This window comes from Pleurodeles waltl, chromosome 12 (assembly GCF_031143425.1).
Source record: "Pleurodeles waltl isolate 20211129_DDA chromosome 12, aPleWal1.hap1.20221129, whole genome shotgun sequence".
Classification (NCBI taxonomy): domain Eukaryota; kingdom Metazoa; phylum Chordata; class Amphibia; order Caudata; family Salamandridae; genus Pleurodeles; species Pleurodeles waltl.
In genome coordinates this window covers 497,796,405-497,813,043 of record NC_090451.1, presented here as the reverse complement: position 1 = coordinate 497,813,043, position 16,639 = coordinate 497,796,405, and the positions used below count along the sequence as shown (strand labels likewise).

At 40.8% G+C, this 16,639-nt stretch overlaps 1 protein-coding gene across 3 annotated transcripts in view; it reads left to right on the top strand.

Moving 5' to 3' along the window:
• The window catches only part of CPNE2 (copine 2), a 703,062-nt gene that overhangs the window by 429,512 nt on the left and 256,911 nt on the right, over positions 1–16,639 (top strand). For all 3 annotated transcript variants that reach the window (XM_069217223.1, XM_069217224.1, XM_069217225.1), the window contains exons 5-6: positions 808–879; positions 11,664–11,747. In XM_069217223.1, coding sequence (XP_069073324.1) covers positions 808–879; positions 11,664–11,747 — 156 coding nt within the window. The remainder of the gene's footprint in view (positions 1–807; positions 880–11,663; positions 11,748–16,639) is intronic.

Below are 16,639 nucleotides of genomic sequence, written 5' to 3'. Positions count from 1 at the left end.
AGTTGAAAATTGATATTTTGAGGAAGTATGTACAGAAAGATAGATCTTGCCATCTTGCTGAATTGGCTCAATGTCTTGAACATCTAGGAGACGTTATCTAGTATTGTTTTATAGTATTTAGCTGGTACGTCACCACTAGAGAGTTTTGTTTAGAAAAAAAACTGAATCATTGCTGACTACATTGTGCATTAGACATATGTATAAGCTTCGCCAAATAACTGAGGACAAAACAGAAAGTCAGAAAGTCAAGAAAATATGATTTCAGAGAGTATCAGCACAGTGTTAAGTGTACAATTCCCTCCTTGATGAACGTCTAGTTAGAGTTTCAAGTCTGAACCAGCTACACTTTCTGGAATACATCTTTGTCTTTGTACATCTGATTATGTTTGTGGCTACGGGGTAAGAAAATTCGTCTTATCATTAAATATCATATTTCAGCATCATGACATCCCCTGTTTAATTCCCTACAGAAATCTGACGGGCATGTGCACTTCCTCCATGTCTGTTACATTCCATTTGTAACTACGTTATCACACAGCATATTTTTCAGTGAAACTACAAGAGATATTTCAGCACAGATTGTTGTTGTATTTTTATTCACCCGGGATGTGTGGTGTGAACTGTGCTACGAAATTTGAAATATCATCTGTTCTATACCTATAGAAATGTTAGAATGTAGGAAAAAAAAAAACGTTGTCAACTTCCTGTTCGAGGTAGGCACGGTTGATGTAAAACAGGCAACACAGTTGTGCTGCGGTAGTACTATCAAACTGTATTACTTGACTTTTAGTTTCTCTTTTTTTCCAGATAGCGGCGCAAGAGCTGTCAGATAACAGAGTAATAACCCTAAGCATGGCTGGTCGAAAACTGGATAAAAAGGTTAGTTGTCAGTTTATTGTCTGCACACAGGTGTTTCTGAGAAGTAGTGGCGTGTCTCTGTACCTTTAACAACAGGCAGTACGTTTTGCTTCTGGGACATCAGGGCCCCGATTACATAAGGCCGGATTGGGTGAGGCATTTACCACTACCCTGTGGTATGTTCTGAGTGAGGTAAAATTATTTTTAGGTCGAGCGAGCAAGAGCTCTGGCCTGTTGTAATCTATCTGTGGGCTTTTAACCACGCCCACCTCACACCCATCACTGTCACTCGTTCATGGGCTTGCCTTTCAAAAATCCTTTGTTATCATTGGTAAATGCTTTACGTTTGTCCCTCCTTGGGGCAGTTTTGTTACCCCCTTGGCCATAGACCCTGTTACATGGATAATTGCATGTTTGCCGATACGTATGACTCCAAGCAAACTTATTTTTCTTGCTGTGTCTTTCCTTTGTGCCCATGCTCATCGCGGCCGTGGCACTTTGAATTGACTCACTTACGTCAACTGTTTTACTTTTCATTTTCAATTTATGTGGCAAGAAAAGTACAGTTAGGAATTTACAACGCTTATAGCTCTAACTCGTGCAAACGCAAGACCCATTTCATTGTAAATGCTTGTTTCATTTGGAAATGAGGTACCACGTTTTGAATTTGAATTTAAAGCACCACATTCTGCATGTTTTACATTGTTCCTGTGCCTTTTCTGTGATAAATGATAGGATTAACATGCTGAAATATATCAGGGGAACTCAGTGGGGGGAGGTTGATAATTATCACCTAGAATCAGGGCCTAAAGCGTCAATATTTTCATTTGATCGATTCCTGAGACCTTCAAAAAACAATGTAAGGTATTGTTCAACTGCAAAAGAGTGAAGTTTAAAATGAAAAAAAGCACTCAGTACCAAAGCAATGAGTCCCACCCTTCACCTTAATAGACCTCATGTTGATTCTTTGAAAAATGCAATAAGAAAATGGCAGGACGTGTGGGCTTTGTGGGCTTCAGTCAATGTCTTTAAGAATGTTTCCTGCTTTTCTATTGTATGTGGGCTGTCCATCAAGTCCATTGGATTTCGTGGAAGGTTAGACTGCTCTATGTGTGTTTCCTTGAGGTATTTGTGATGGTGCCTCACTCAGCCTTTGGTTGAACTGCATCTGCAACATGACATAGCATGTAACTGAGAGTCAGGGGTGTATCCCTTGTAGAGTAGCTGGTAGTGGGGCTCCTATTGCAAGCGCGCCTGGTCCTTAGTAAGTAAACTTACAAGAGGACGCATATAGGCCGATGAACCTTTTGGATCACATGGAGTATCCTAGCCATGTAGTGACTAATGTCATCAATAATCAATATAATCAATCAATAACCACTAAGAGAATCATTAGTTGTTAGACAAGTATAACAAACATTTCATGAATAACCATGACTCAATAAAGCGTTTAACAATTTTTATTTCCCTAATAATTACAATTCTAATGCATACGGTTAACTCAATCTTTATTCAATCACGTAAGAATTAGTTTATTAGTGACCACCAATAACACAATCTAATCAGAACTTAAGAAAACATGTGCTCAAAAGCTTCAGCATAAGCCAACAAAGATGAATATATCGACATTAATAGCAGAGTTCAGCAATCAGCTCTTCAATCATTTGTCACTGTCAACGTCACCCAAAAGGACCCTACTTAACCCAGATTAGCATCAGCATTTGGGACTTCATGCAAAAAACAATTTAGAAAACACCTAGCTAGAAGAAAAAAACTATAAAACAGCGCAGTTGGTACCTAGAAGAAAAGGCACAAGATAATCAGTCACATTGTCATAGCTACCTATCAACAAAATGGATCAGCAACAAAGTCAGTCTTCAGGTCATCAATCGATTGCATCTCGCATCTCCCTCAATTCTGAAGTTTTAGCCTCTTGTTATGACTTTTTATTAGAGTTTTTCAGTCCATCCCCCTAATTCCTAATTGGTCAATTAGTCCTCCGTATGTGACGTTACCCAATACATTTTATTCTACATATCTATGAGCTCTAGTATTTCGTCTTTCTCAATTCATTGATTGGTACGCTGTACGATGTCCTCATCATCTGGCTCTTCAGGTATCGAAAATGTTGCATCTTCCTCTTCAGTCAGTGTCTCTATTGTTTGAGTCCTGGGAAAGTACATCTCGTCTACTCTACACATAATTGTAGCAATTTGATTCCATCATCTCCTGTCCGTCGGTACATTGCAGGAAATTCTAGCTAAGCACACAGTTCACTGTCAGTTCAGATGCACCAGTAGCTTCTCTACAGTGCGCTAGAAATTCAGCTTCTGCGTGAGGCCTGGCAAAACTAGGCCACAACTTCGGCTAAGTTAGCTTCTATGATATAATGTAAAACATAGGTTATACATCTCATTATGGCACATTACTACATTATTGTTATACATTTTTCATTATTTCACGTATTTTTAATCATATTAGTATAAATTTGTATAAGTGGCTACCACTCCCCGTGGGCACATTTTCAACGTGCACATTATTTTCTCTACAATTAATTTCTCTATGAACTTTTGTTAATCAAACACATAAACATTCATTAATAATTTCTAATTAGCATATCTGCTTCAACACTATCATAACAAAAAAGTTTGATCTACATCTCCCGACCATCTATAAATTCCCAATAAATTCAATGAAGGATCACTGGACACTTTTTTATATCTGTGTAAGACTTGCATCTATTAGAAGGCGAATTTGTTGCCTATGTATATAAAACTAGATCTGATTAAGATGTGCATATCAGATAAATAGGATCAAAACATACCACCATATCTGAATTTCGTATGCCATGTTAGAGACAAATTAATTGGATAATAATAAAATAAACATTACTGTAATGGACCCAAATAAGACCAAATTTAAAGGCACTATATTTGTTTACAAGTGCCTGAAATCAGTCTGTCCCACTGCGGTTTCAGGAAAGGGTCAGTCCATTTTCCTTTTTTTTAGACTCAAGCAAATATTCCTGTGTGACTTCAGCCTCTCTCAGCTTTTAAAAGCAGACTCCTCAGCATTATACTTGGACAAGTATATTGTTGTAATTGGGAGCTAGTGTGTGTTCTTCTCTGTATTTTTTTTGCTGGCAAGACACGTTTGATTTAGTTTTTTTTTAAATTAGGACCAGGGTGCTGGTGCTTTAGCCTCCCGTAAAGACACAGTGGTAGTTACCTTTGTATGCTCTTTTGTTTTACTTAGTTGTCTTTCTTCACAAAATAGAGCTGGACACTCAGATGCTTCTTAGAAATACAATGAAAACATTGCCCTTCATCAAAAGTATCTGCTTTTCTATATTTTGATCTGCATGTTTACCACTTACATTGCAAGTATCACCTTCTGATGCTTTTTTATAACACTGATTTTGAGGGCACAGCGTAGATCTGCCAAAGTGGCCTCTTCTGGAGACGGAACCAGCTTCAATATTGTTGTAGCCTTAGATGTTGTTTCACTGTCAGATTTTCTTTCTAGTACAGTTGGAGCAACACACACAAAGTTGCCAAGCTATTACCAAGCTAACTTTCTCACACAAAAACCCAGACCAAATGGCTTTATCATTTGCATGATTCTTCTGCATCACCCCTGCAAAATGCTCCACATGAGAGTGTGGCAACCACTTTTATCTTGAATGGTGCTCCTGTATGATCAATTTCGTCAGTGACATGAAATAAAACAACTGATGTTAGCATGGTATTTAGTAGTGCAAAGTGTTTTCAAGGGTACCTGCGCAGGAAGAATGCAGTGTACGTAATGTGGGAACAGAATACTGTATAATTTAATACCTTTGGAAAAAGAGTTTTGGAGTTATTTTTAAACTTGCAAAAGAAGAACTGCAGGGAGTTGCTATTTTATTTCCCTTTATTGGAAATTTCCCCTTAAGCAACTTAGCTAGTTATAGTCTGTATTGCTTTATTTATTCAGGACAATATGAATCATGAAAGATTTGAAAAGTAAGTGCATGGTTACAGTTGAAGAGACAGAGTGTGCCTGTTTAGGAGGAAAGGGAGATGTGAGGCACATTACCTCCTAACCCCTTCTTTGTCCAATCCTTACATTAATGAGGAGGTGTGTGCCCCTCGTACTCCAGAAACCTTATTAACTTTATAACACCAATATTTTTTATCCATCGCCATTTTATGCTCTCTCCTTCACCTGGGCAGACTTATATTTTGTGCCCTCCTTTCTCCCCCCCCCCCCCCCCTCCCAATTTAAGAGCTTTTTCTTATAGGTCACTGCTCTGTCTTTGTCCAGACATCCTTCTTAAAGCAGGTTTTGCCATTCAGAGGGTATGGGAAGTTATTTTGCCTGTTTTCCTTTCTGCAGTTATAGAGTCTCAATCATGCTTAACATCTCTTGGATGTAGTTAGGGCAACAAGTATAACTGTCAGTCACTCCAGGCTATTCCTCCACACTGAGGATATTATTTGGCAACTTTCAGGCCATCAGGGATGGTTTAAAGTCATCAATAGCCACCTGAGGTCCAAATAGGATTGGAGAGTCCAGACCATTACCATTCTGCCTTAAAGGTGGTCAGTGCAGTGCAGAGTAGCTTCACGTGAGGCGGTTGCCTGCAAGAGCTGCAAGTAGAGGTGCATCAGTGGCCACTCTTCATAAGGCTGCTGCCTTGGTCAATCCTATCTACCTTTACATCATAATACTGGCTGGATGTGGGTGGGGCATGGATTTCTATACCAATGAGGTCTCCTCAGTGTTGCAGATTTGAACAATTGGTCCTTCTACCCTGTGTGCATTTTGGTTATATATCTCTGTATTCAGCCTAAGGTGCAGTGTGTTTTCATTTCCTCTTGTAATGCTTGAGATAAAATCATGCAACTAGGAGAACAGCCTAATTTTTGTAGAGATTGGCACGAAAAGAAGGTTGATGAGGTAATGCTTGAATTGCTTAACCATACTATGTGTCACTCAGAATCTCACTTGTCCCTGTGTATTCACTCTGTGTTCCCCACATAACGGGGCATCGTGTTTGACCACTGACAGTGCTTGGTAAGGTATTTAGAGGGGTTAGGGGTAGGGCCATTCATAATAGGCCTACAGAGAAAAAACAAAGGCTCTAGAATACTGATTAGGGAAATTACTTATGTGTTATAGGGAATGAGCTACCTAGTGCCATGCTTAGAAGGTGACACACCTAGTTTATGAGTGGATTTGGGTGGAGAAGGGGGACTCTGAGTAATGAAGATTACCAGTAAGTAACACAAAATTTCCCAGACCTCAGGAAAGAAAGTGGAGCTCTGGAGAAGGGCAGGACCAAGCCAGTGCTTAATTTGTAAATGAAAAGGTGCCGGTGCTAAAAGCCCTCCTACTAAACACGCGGCTGCTGCAATTAAAAGTGCGAGCACATAATACTGAGGCAGAGTAATCCTGAAGTCACCTCGGGCCTCTTCAATCCATTAACAGCCACTCCCCGGCCCTTCAGCTCACTCCGGCAGCTTCCTGCTTTTCCCCTTTCTGATTCTTCTTCTTTTTTCTCTTCCTCCGTCTTTCCCACGTGTCTTTTGCTCAGAGTAAATGCCTAAGACACAAAACTAAGCACCGGCCCTCAGAAATAAGTGCCGGTGCTCAGCACCTGAAACAACAAGTACAAATTAAGCACTGGTTCCACTGTGGCTTAGGTGCTATGCTAGAGCAGCTGTAGGCGCTATGCTAGTGCAGCTGTAGGCGCATCAGAGACAGATGCAAACCCAAGCCTCCTCATTTCATCTGTATCTGTTTGACTGTGGGTGTATAAGAGGAGGTCGTGTCTCAGTCTCTACAGTGAGCTGAGGCTAAGTGGACCTGAGCCCTTTGGAAACTCTGAATATTATGGAATTGTACAGCTATATTTTTATCAGACATGGGGTGCATGGAATTACTACAATTACAGTTTTATTAACTTATTGCCTTCACTTTGCCAAACTTAAAACCCTGATGAAGGTTTTGATATTTAGTTTACTAATAGCCAGAGGGCCAAATGCACTACGATTAGAACATAAGGGACACTGTGCTAGTAAAATATTTCATTTTCCTAACCAATTTTTTTGAATGAGCATTGTTTTGTTTATTGAACTTTAACCAAAAAATGGCACTTCAAGCAGAGAACTCAGCGAGTTTTGCCTGTTACTACATTATTAATTTTGAAGCACCTGCCCGATCACTGGTTTTTATTTTGGGCGTTATCTTAAACTTATGACCTCGTGTTATGAGCCTTTCGCAATCTTGTAACTTTCTGCTTCATTTGTTAAAGAAGCATGTTTTCCATCTTGACTGAGTATCTTTGAACAGGAAAGGTCACTAGGAACCCTGTGCTAGTCGGGATACACAAGTTCTTTCCTAAAAGTGGCAGCACAATGGCTATGTCTTACACTCAGTTTTTTGGCTTTCCATTTCAGCCACACCTTTATTTAAGGAGTGGCTGCAACCAGATTTGGCAGTTTTCTTCTAGTGATTCTTTAGCTCTTCCATGATTTTCATGCTTCATACTTTCAGCCTCCATTTATTTAATAGATTGTGTCTAGTAGCTGATTTACCAACATGGGCACCTGGGTTTGAACAATGAGTTTGTTGCTTCACTGACATCATGTGATTCTTGGGAAATTGCTTAATCTTCCTGCACCCAAAATTGTAAAATTTGTGAAACTTAATTCAGTGTTATTGTGTGAAAGTTGAAATGCTTCATTCAAATCTGTTACATTTCCACTTAATGTACACAATATTATTTAATCTCTTACCCAAAAATATAAGCAACAATATATACATTATTATTCTTTGTTCTTCCTTGTTTCTTCTTGCTTTGACTTTTATATTTTTGTAAAACATTCAAGTCCCTGTTTTGTAGTATGTGTTTGTTAGAAACTGGGTCTCTAGTTGGCAGTGATATGCACCCTGTCCACGTAGGAACCACAATCCTTATCAGGGTAAGTCAGATGCACACCCTAAAGTAACCTGTGCTCATCCTCCTGTAGCTTAGCACAGAGCACTCAGGCTTCATTTAAGAGGCAATGTGCAAAGTATTTGTGCAACACTTAATTACAGTAACACAGTGAAGGACACCACAAAAAGACTCCACACCAGTTTGGAAAAATTGAAAATATTTATCTGGGTAAAACAAGACCAAAATGAAAAATATCCAATCAGTAGAAGTTGATATATGAATTTTTAAAGAATGAATTAAAAATAGTGCTTAGAAGTCACTCGTTGTCAAAAGGTTACTTGATGTTGCAAGGGACTGGTGCAAAGCCAAAGGTCAGGCCAACCGCAATGAACGGTGGGCCTGCTGCAGAACCCATGCAGGATCCGCCGTAACAGCACCTTGGATGGAGCAACCGTTGACACTGAGGAGTGAAGGTGGTGCATCAGTATTTTCAACACAGTCCGGTCACTGTGTTGTTGTCAAGCCTCGCATTTGGGTCCATGTCGGCATCGAACTCTGTTAAGATAAAAGTGGTGCGTCATCATCATTTCACACACAGGTCAATGCATCTGTTTGTTGCAGAAAACAGCTGAAGAACCCACTTCTGTGGCCCAGGATTGGAGAGGGGCAATTCAGGCCAGGGTAGGAGTCACAAATGGCAGAGTCCAGCAGCACCAGGAGAGATTCAGGCAGTCTTTGATGTCCCGGGGACTGCAGGAGAACAGGGGGCAAGTCAACAAGCCATTCAGGAATCTTGGGTTCAAGTATCTAGAGAACAGGTCCAGTCCATCTCACTCCAGGCAGGAAGCAGTAGGGAAACACAGCAATGCAGTTAGCAGAGTGGCAGTCCCTCCCGGCAGCACAGCATCCTTCCTCCTTGCAGAATGTCCTTGGTTCCAGTAGAGTTCTACATTGGTGGGTTTTGGGTCCAGTATGTATACCTAGTTGAGTGTTTGAAGTGGGTGAGACTTCAAAGAGAGACCTTTACAGTGCACAAGGTCTCTGTCTTTCTTTCCCATTCTCCAGACACTCTACAGGGGGTTATGCAGCCCTTCGTGTGAGGATAGCACAGTCCTATTCAGGTGTGTCAGCACCTCTGTCCCATCTATCCCAGGAAGCCCCATCAGCCTGGTGACGGACCATCAGGATGCATATGTCACACCAAAGCTCCCTTTGTGTGTGACTGTCTAGAAGGAATGCACAAAGCCCAGCTGTCATCCACCCCAGACGTGTATTCAGAGACAGGCAGAGGCACAGAATGGTTAAAGTAAGAAAATGCCAACTTTTGAACAGTGGCATTTTCAGACTTACAATTTAAAATCTGACTTCACCATTAGTTGTGATTTTAAGTTGTCAGTCCAGAGACACCAAACTCCAAACTTTTATCTTTTCCCAATTGGAAGTTACACTTTAGGGTTGTTTCAAGGTAACCCCAATGTTAACCTAAGGGAGAGATAGACCTTGCAATAGTGAAAAATGAATTCAGCAATTTTCACTACCAGGAATTGTTAAACTTTAAAGTACATGTCTAACAATTTTAAATACACTGTGCCCTGCCATTGGGGCTAACTAGGGCCATTCATAGGGGTGACATATGTAATAACATGGACAGTTTGGGCCTGGCATGTGGGGGCATTGGCCAGGTCGAGATGGCAATTTAAAACTGCACAGACAGGCTCTGCAGTGGCAGGCCTGGGGCATGTTTGAAGGGCTATTGTAGTGGGTTGCACAATCAGTGTTATAGGGTAACTAGTAGCATTTATCTTACAGGCCCAGGGAACTTGCAATGCATTTTACTAGGGACTTACAGGTGAATTAAGTATGCTAATTTTGGATAAGCCAATGTTACCATGTTTAGAGTACAGAGCACCTGCATGTTATCACTAGTCAGCAGTGATAAAGTGTTCAGAATCCTAAAGCCAGCAAAAATGAAGCCAGGTAAACAGGAGGTCAGAGGGCAAAAAGTTAGGGAAAACTATGCCAAGGATTCCAGCTCTAACAGTATTGTATGAATATGATAAAATAAATGTTCATTCTTGTCCTGCGCTGAATCAAAAGGCCATGAGCCAGGTTAAATCTTACTTCAGTTTCTTCGTCAATCTCTAACCAACTGAAAATCCCAGAACAAATGGCTGTACAGACACTGTGAGAGCCTTCACACCTCCAGCACGTAGAGTTCCTTTTATTCTGAACCTGTCATTCTCACTGGAGTCCAGTACATACGATGAACATGTTCAATTAATGTAGGTAGATCTTATGTTGGCACAACTTATTTTAAGTTCCCAATAGCCCTCCCAACCACAGACATCTACAAAGAAATCGAATTATTTCTACTGCTTAGATGTATTCTTTGAATGTCTCACAAAAAAAACTGGGGGATTTCTTTATACACTATTGAAGGTTTGTGAACTTTCTGATCTTGTGACAAGAGAATTCTAAGTAGCCTCAGTGCTCCTAAGGAAAACATAATTTTCTCCCCTTCTTGACTTTGCAGGATTACTGTCAATAATATATGTTCAGTAACTTTCTTTCCTTAATAGGCTAATAAAATATCTAGGGAAGTTTACAATACATAATAATGGGGCTGTTGGATAAAGCATAAAGGCCGTAGACAGTGCAGGATGGTTAGTAGATGCCATGGTGAACAGGCAGAACAGAGCACAATAAATAGTTAAACAAAGACAGACAAAATGCAAGTCCATTCTTCCAGTGGCTGGGGAGGGGGACTTTGATGGCTTTCTTCTCCACTCCGAGTGTGTGGCACAACCTAAAAAAAAAAATATGCTTACATAATATTTGGATGGTTGACAAGAATCTCCAAAAAAGGTACAGGTACTATTTATCTAAGCTATATAAAGTGGTTTCTCTTACTTTCTTGGCTCATTATCGTGGTCATTTTGTGCGATGGGGTCTTGATACCAAAGTGCTAGCTGGAAGGATCATGGTCAAAAACGTCCTTAAGAGGGGTCATTGGGTCCATGCCTACAAGTTATGAAGATTCTACTTTGGATCAGTAACTTCTGTGACTGTCGTTGTGAGCTGTGATGAAGGTTCAAAGGCTTTAAACATCTACATTATCCAGGTTTCTGAAGACTTCTTCAAAATGTAGCTTTTCTGAGAGGTGATGAAAAGAAAGCCATAACTTTACTTATGACATCAAGACACTGCCAACCCATTTTATATTATAGGATTGTTATTTCTACTACTAATTTCTGATGTCTTTTGTTTGCGTTTTCTATTTAGTTTTAGCAATTTGTTATAACAAAGGTGTGGCCAGCTAAAGTTGAAGATTGATAGGCAATCTTTACCTTAGCAGAAGCAGAATTAAAATTTGTAGGTGACGGACATTCAAGTTGGCCAATCTGCGAGGGCCAATCTGTGAGCGGGAACGAGGCAGACACTTAAAGTTGATGGGAGGTTGGTGACTATCAGAATAGTGGGATTAGTAGTTGAAAGCCAATGCACATTATCCTGCATCTAGGTATCATTAATAAAGTTAACTGCAAATCCAAGACCTTTGTTAGGTGGAGATTATTTTCTACCTTCATCTACCTCGGAGTTGCGTTATGATCTTGAGTGTCTCCCTTAGGAATACCTTTATAATTAATTGAAAACAAATTTGTAAATGAGACTGTGTTTCTTCACAAAGTTTCTTTTGCGAATGTACTTGGAAATCAGTTGATAATCAAAGTATATATTTAATGATGGATTCTGCAGAAACGGATGAAATGAAGGCCTTCTGTTTATAAAGAGTGAAATAATGGTGATTTCAAAACCTGCATGACAACGTGAGATTTATAGTATTTTTCTTATCCATTTTATTTTGTGTATCAATTTACAGGATCTGTTTGGAAAGTCAGATCCATTTCTGGAGTTCTACAAACAGGGGGATGATGGCAAATGGATGCTAGTGCACAGAACAGAGGTATGGATTTTACATATGGCTCTTGTGATCTTTTAAGAAACGATTTTACAAACGTTATTGAATGAAAAATAGTTTAGAACTTTCCAGGTCACCTAAGACAAATCGTATGAACAATTGACGTAACTTTCAATTTAGTGTATACATGTTAAAAACAATATTATAAACCGGAGGTCCAAGACACAATCGTGGACACATATTTAAGGAAGAAGCTACTCCTCACAGATGTGTGAGTGCAGATTTCCAAGATGCTAAGCCCTATCATGATCCAGATCTGCATGCATGAAGAAGGTCATGCTGGAAGCTTCTTTACTAGCCAGCCAGTTTTAGTCTGCCTCTCATGAGCACTAAATGAGGGCCTCCACATGCACTTTAACAGTCATTGTCTCACTTGAGATGTGGGTGGAGGGGCAAGAACCTGTTACCTGAGAAGATCACTCAGCTCTCTACCCACATGGGTCATGTAGTTTACTCCTATACCTAAGGTAGGCATTCAGGAAAATATTTAGGGAATATTTCATTTCTTATGATAATTTGTAGATATAAATGAAATTCTCTACAGGGACCTTTATGGCCCACATCAGCATTCATATACCATGTTTCACAATATGAGAAGAGGACCGATGTATCCCTATTGCTTTGTTACATCTCCTGCACGATTTCAGTGTTGGATCAAGAGTCACATAGGGGAAAAGAAGCAGGGAAGAGTACAGAGCCTGTTGCAACTCTGTACGAATAAAGGAAATTCTTGCTTCTATACTGCCCACAATGTAAGGCGCACTGGCATCATGGACATCATTTAGTGGTCCCCCCACTTAGTAACTGATACCCCTCTTTTACCATGTGGTACCCCTTGACACTGCCCGTGCTATCACTAGTATCAGGACCACTACTTCAGGAACAGAAAGTAAACAGGGCTCTGATAGTCCTATTTACTTTCTGTAGTTTCTACCGCTACCCTTCTCTTGGCACCTGAGACAAAAAATAGAGGGTAGTTGAGGGGTAAGTCTGGGAGAGTCGATTAGCCATGTGATGTCATCAGCAGTCAAACGGAGTATGATGTCATGTCCTCTGCACTGACATTTTGGGCGAACCCCCCCGCACAATTACGGTGCATGAATTTTGTCATAGACCGGCTGCTGAGCGCAAAAATCTAATTGCACACTTTCAGCACATTTACTGTGTACATTTAACCTTTCTGAATGTGTCCATGAACAAGGTGCAATTATGTTTTCAAATCTACACCCCCGTATTGTTATTACCAGTGATGACATTCAATTGTGGAGGTACAGAATGTGAGACAGACTCAAACTTTTCTTGACAGAGCAAAAAGCGGCATATTACACTAGACCTTTTCTCCTCTATATATCACCATCTGTACCACTATTCTGAGTTTAGGGTAAGCTCTACCAACCATCCATCTCCTTCAACGTGCTAGCCATACTGTTCTGGTGATATGTAACCTTTGTAGAATTCTTTATGACATGGAAATTTATTTGGCGAAAATACTGAGATCAATAATCCTGACTATTTGTTTTGAGCTGCATCCCGGAAGTTATTCAAATCTGAAATTAGGGATAAACACATTAACATTTTTACGATTTACTGCCTACTCATATGTTTTGCAAAAACTTCTATTACATGTGCACCAATATCCCCTTGTACCCAAGGTTACCTGATCTTGCACACTTATTGATGGTTGTTTAATCAAATGAAGACTTTTGACAAAATAGTTGACATAAAAAGGCTGGTGTATTCGACACATGATAGTAATGTTTTTCCTTTTTCCCTAATCTCTTCCTGTGTAAATTCTGCCTGGGAATGAAAGATGCAAAAGTATATGTGAACAGACTACTGTTCATGCCTAATTGACTCTACCCATTCTGAAGCTAAGGCTGTTCGTTAAGAGTTTAATGTCAGTTTAGTCTACTGACCTCTAAGCCATGTTGATAGACAAGCCTGTTTATAATTTGTGATGTCTGTGAGTCTAACCCAGTTAAAAAAGAGACGTGGCTAAACACATGTGAAAAAATACTTTTATATATCTTTAAGGCTAAACATAAGCCACAGGGTAGAAAAACATCAGTGTTAAGAGAGGGAATTGTCATTATCTTCGTACGAAATGACATGTAGGATAAAATGTAGTACAGACATTTACTAATGCTTGTGTGGGGTGAGCTGGATTCGCATCATTTGTAAGGGAGCCTATAAACTCAATGTAAGATTTAAAGCTGAGCTTTTGAGAAATGCACTTAGCATGGAAACTGTGGACGTTCCAAGCGCTAGAAAATAAGATTTGGCTTTTGAATTATACTCAAACATTGTGTGGCAGGAACCACCGCAAAACTTCAGAAACGTCTTCAGCGCATACAGAATGCTTCTGCACGCCTCATCCTCGACGCACCCCGCCATAGCCACATCTCCGCCCACCTGAAACACCTGCACTGGCTACCCGTCAACAAAAGGATCACCTTCAGGCTCCTCACCCACGCACACAAAGCCCTCCACAACAAAGGCCCCGAATACCTCAACAGCCGCCTCGCCTTCTACACGCCCACCCGTCAACTTCGCTCTACCAGCCTCGCCCTCGCCGCCGTCTCTCGCATCCGCCGAACCAACGCTGGAGGGAAATCCTTCTCCTACCTGGCAGCCAAGACGTGGAATTCCCTCCCTACCCACCTCAGGACTACCCAGGACCACCTCGCCTTCAGGAAGCGCCTCAAGACCTGGCTGTTCGAGCAGCAGTGACCCCCCCCCCCCCCCCCTAGCGCCTTGAGACCCCAAGGGTGAGTAGAGCGCTCTATAAATACCATGATTGATTGATTGATTGATTTTAAGTAGTTTTAAATACCGAGCCAACAAAATAATACTGTGATTATTTCTACACTGTCTACAATATAACATTGGAATATTCTAAATTTTCCAAATTCACTTTTACTGACATGTCAAAATAATACGAGAATCTTCATTTACTAACATATACAATTATACGCAAAACAAACAACATATAATATATAGATAACTGGATGATTCAAAACTCCATGCAACAAAAGCATACAATTATCTTTTCTCAAAGAGACAGAATGCTTTCTAAAGGCATCCATTCAAAATGACTAAACAAATACTATAACTGTTTCCTAGTATGTTTTCGTTAGAGGAAGCTGTAATTGATTAAACCTCTCTATGAAGCTCTCTTTCGAAGTGATTATTTCCATTGATAACTGCCTTTGTTCTAACTTAGCCTGTACTTTTTGAACCTGTTTGGCATTTGTCCCTCGCTCCCTTTATGACTTATAGTGCCTCCTGAACTATATATTTAGGCTGCCCTTTTGCAGTGTGTGGTAGTGGGTGATACAGATGATGAGAAAATAGGCTTTTTGAAAGTTTCACCCAGCTGTTTGCCCAGTTTTGGACTATTAGCTGCTGATTTTCGACTTTGAGAGTGCACTGAAGCCTGCTGTCCAGACGTCAGTAACAGTGTTATTCCCATTTTCAAAATGGTATGTTTAATTGGGTATCCCGAAATTGGCAGGTCCTGACTTACTTATAAGTCCTTAGTATATGTACCCAGGTATCCAGGCCATGTAAGGCTGGATGTCCACACCAGAGCTGCAGCAGTGGCTGTGCCACTCTGTGAGCGACAAACTGAAAACATGACTTTGAGCTGCGATTGCAGACAGAAGAGGATGCGTATGCACTGCACACATGACTTTACCATTACCATTAATGACAAAGTACTCTAGTCCCTTAACTATATATACATAAGTCTCCTCTAAGGCAGGCCGATGAGGTCCTGTGTCAAGGAGCTGTATATTGTTAAGATAGACATATTTGTATTATGTCTATACAGCAAGCCCTAAAGTTTCGGTATGTTCTGAAGACACTTAAGTAGCCTTATAAAGTGATTGCAGGGTTAACCTAACTATGCCTTGTAAAGTATCAAATTAAAGGGGACATTGAATGCGACTCAGTGGTGCAGTCGACATTTATGTCAAATTTAATGCTGGTCACTTTTGCAAAAATAGCCATACTTTGACCCAGCTAGTCCAGTGACTTTACAGAGGCACTGGGACTGAGGCAGGTTTCTGCCCACCTAGGGAGATGTATGAATTACCCCCAGGCCAGGAACAAAGGGATACAGGATGGGCTGCAAAGGGAGTTAGCCCAAAAAGCATGAATTAAAGGTGATGCTGCCTTTGAACGGCCACTGTGACAGCACTCCCTCTCAGGACTGCTTCTGTTTACCCTAGATAGGGTAGAGCAAGGGCCAATGAAAGGAAAACTGGTTCCAGAAGCAATTTTCCATGGACGTGCATCCAGTGGTAACCCCACCCCCAGGATTCAGCTACCAAGGTCCTCACACTCAAGGAGGCCTTCAGCCTTGTTGTTTTTGGCATACAAGATGCACTCAGGAATAGCCAGATGCCACACATCACCAGAACTTTGTCACCTGATAGGATGGGACCTACTAGCCCATTGTCCATGTTGTCTACTTAGGACAATTTACTGGGATATAATGGGCATTCCTGGCACCTGAGAATTCATTACGCCCTGGACTTGGAAGAAGGACAAAAATAAGACCACTTTGCACCCATTTAAAGCGCACAAAAAGAGGCTGCAATGGCGAAGCAACTGCACCTGCTGTACTTTGCACTAGCGGAGTTTAGACCTTGTTCTGCGTGTCTGGCTTGGGGAAAAGCTGTTTCCCGGACCCAGTCCGAAGCACAGACTCCAAGGGTCAGTTGGCTGGCCTCTCAGAACAGCACTGGGGACATCAAAGTTGAAAGAGCCCAAGACGCACTTCTGGCAGCCATCACAGATGTTTTGCTGCTACCTATTGGTGATAGCCAGAAGTTGCACCTGAGTCTGCAGGACCCGTGAGTGTTGGTTGTGAC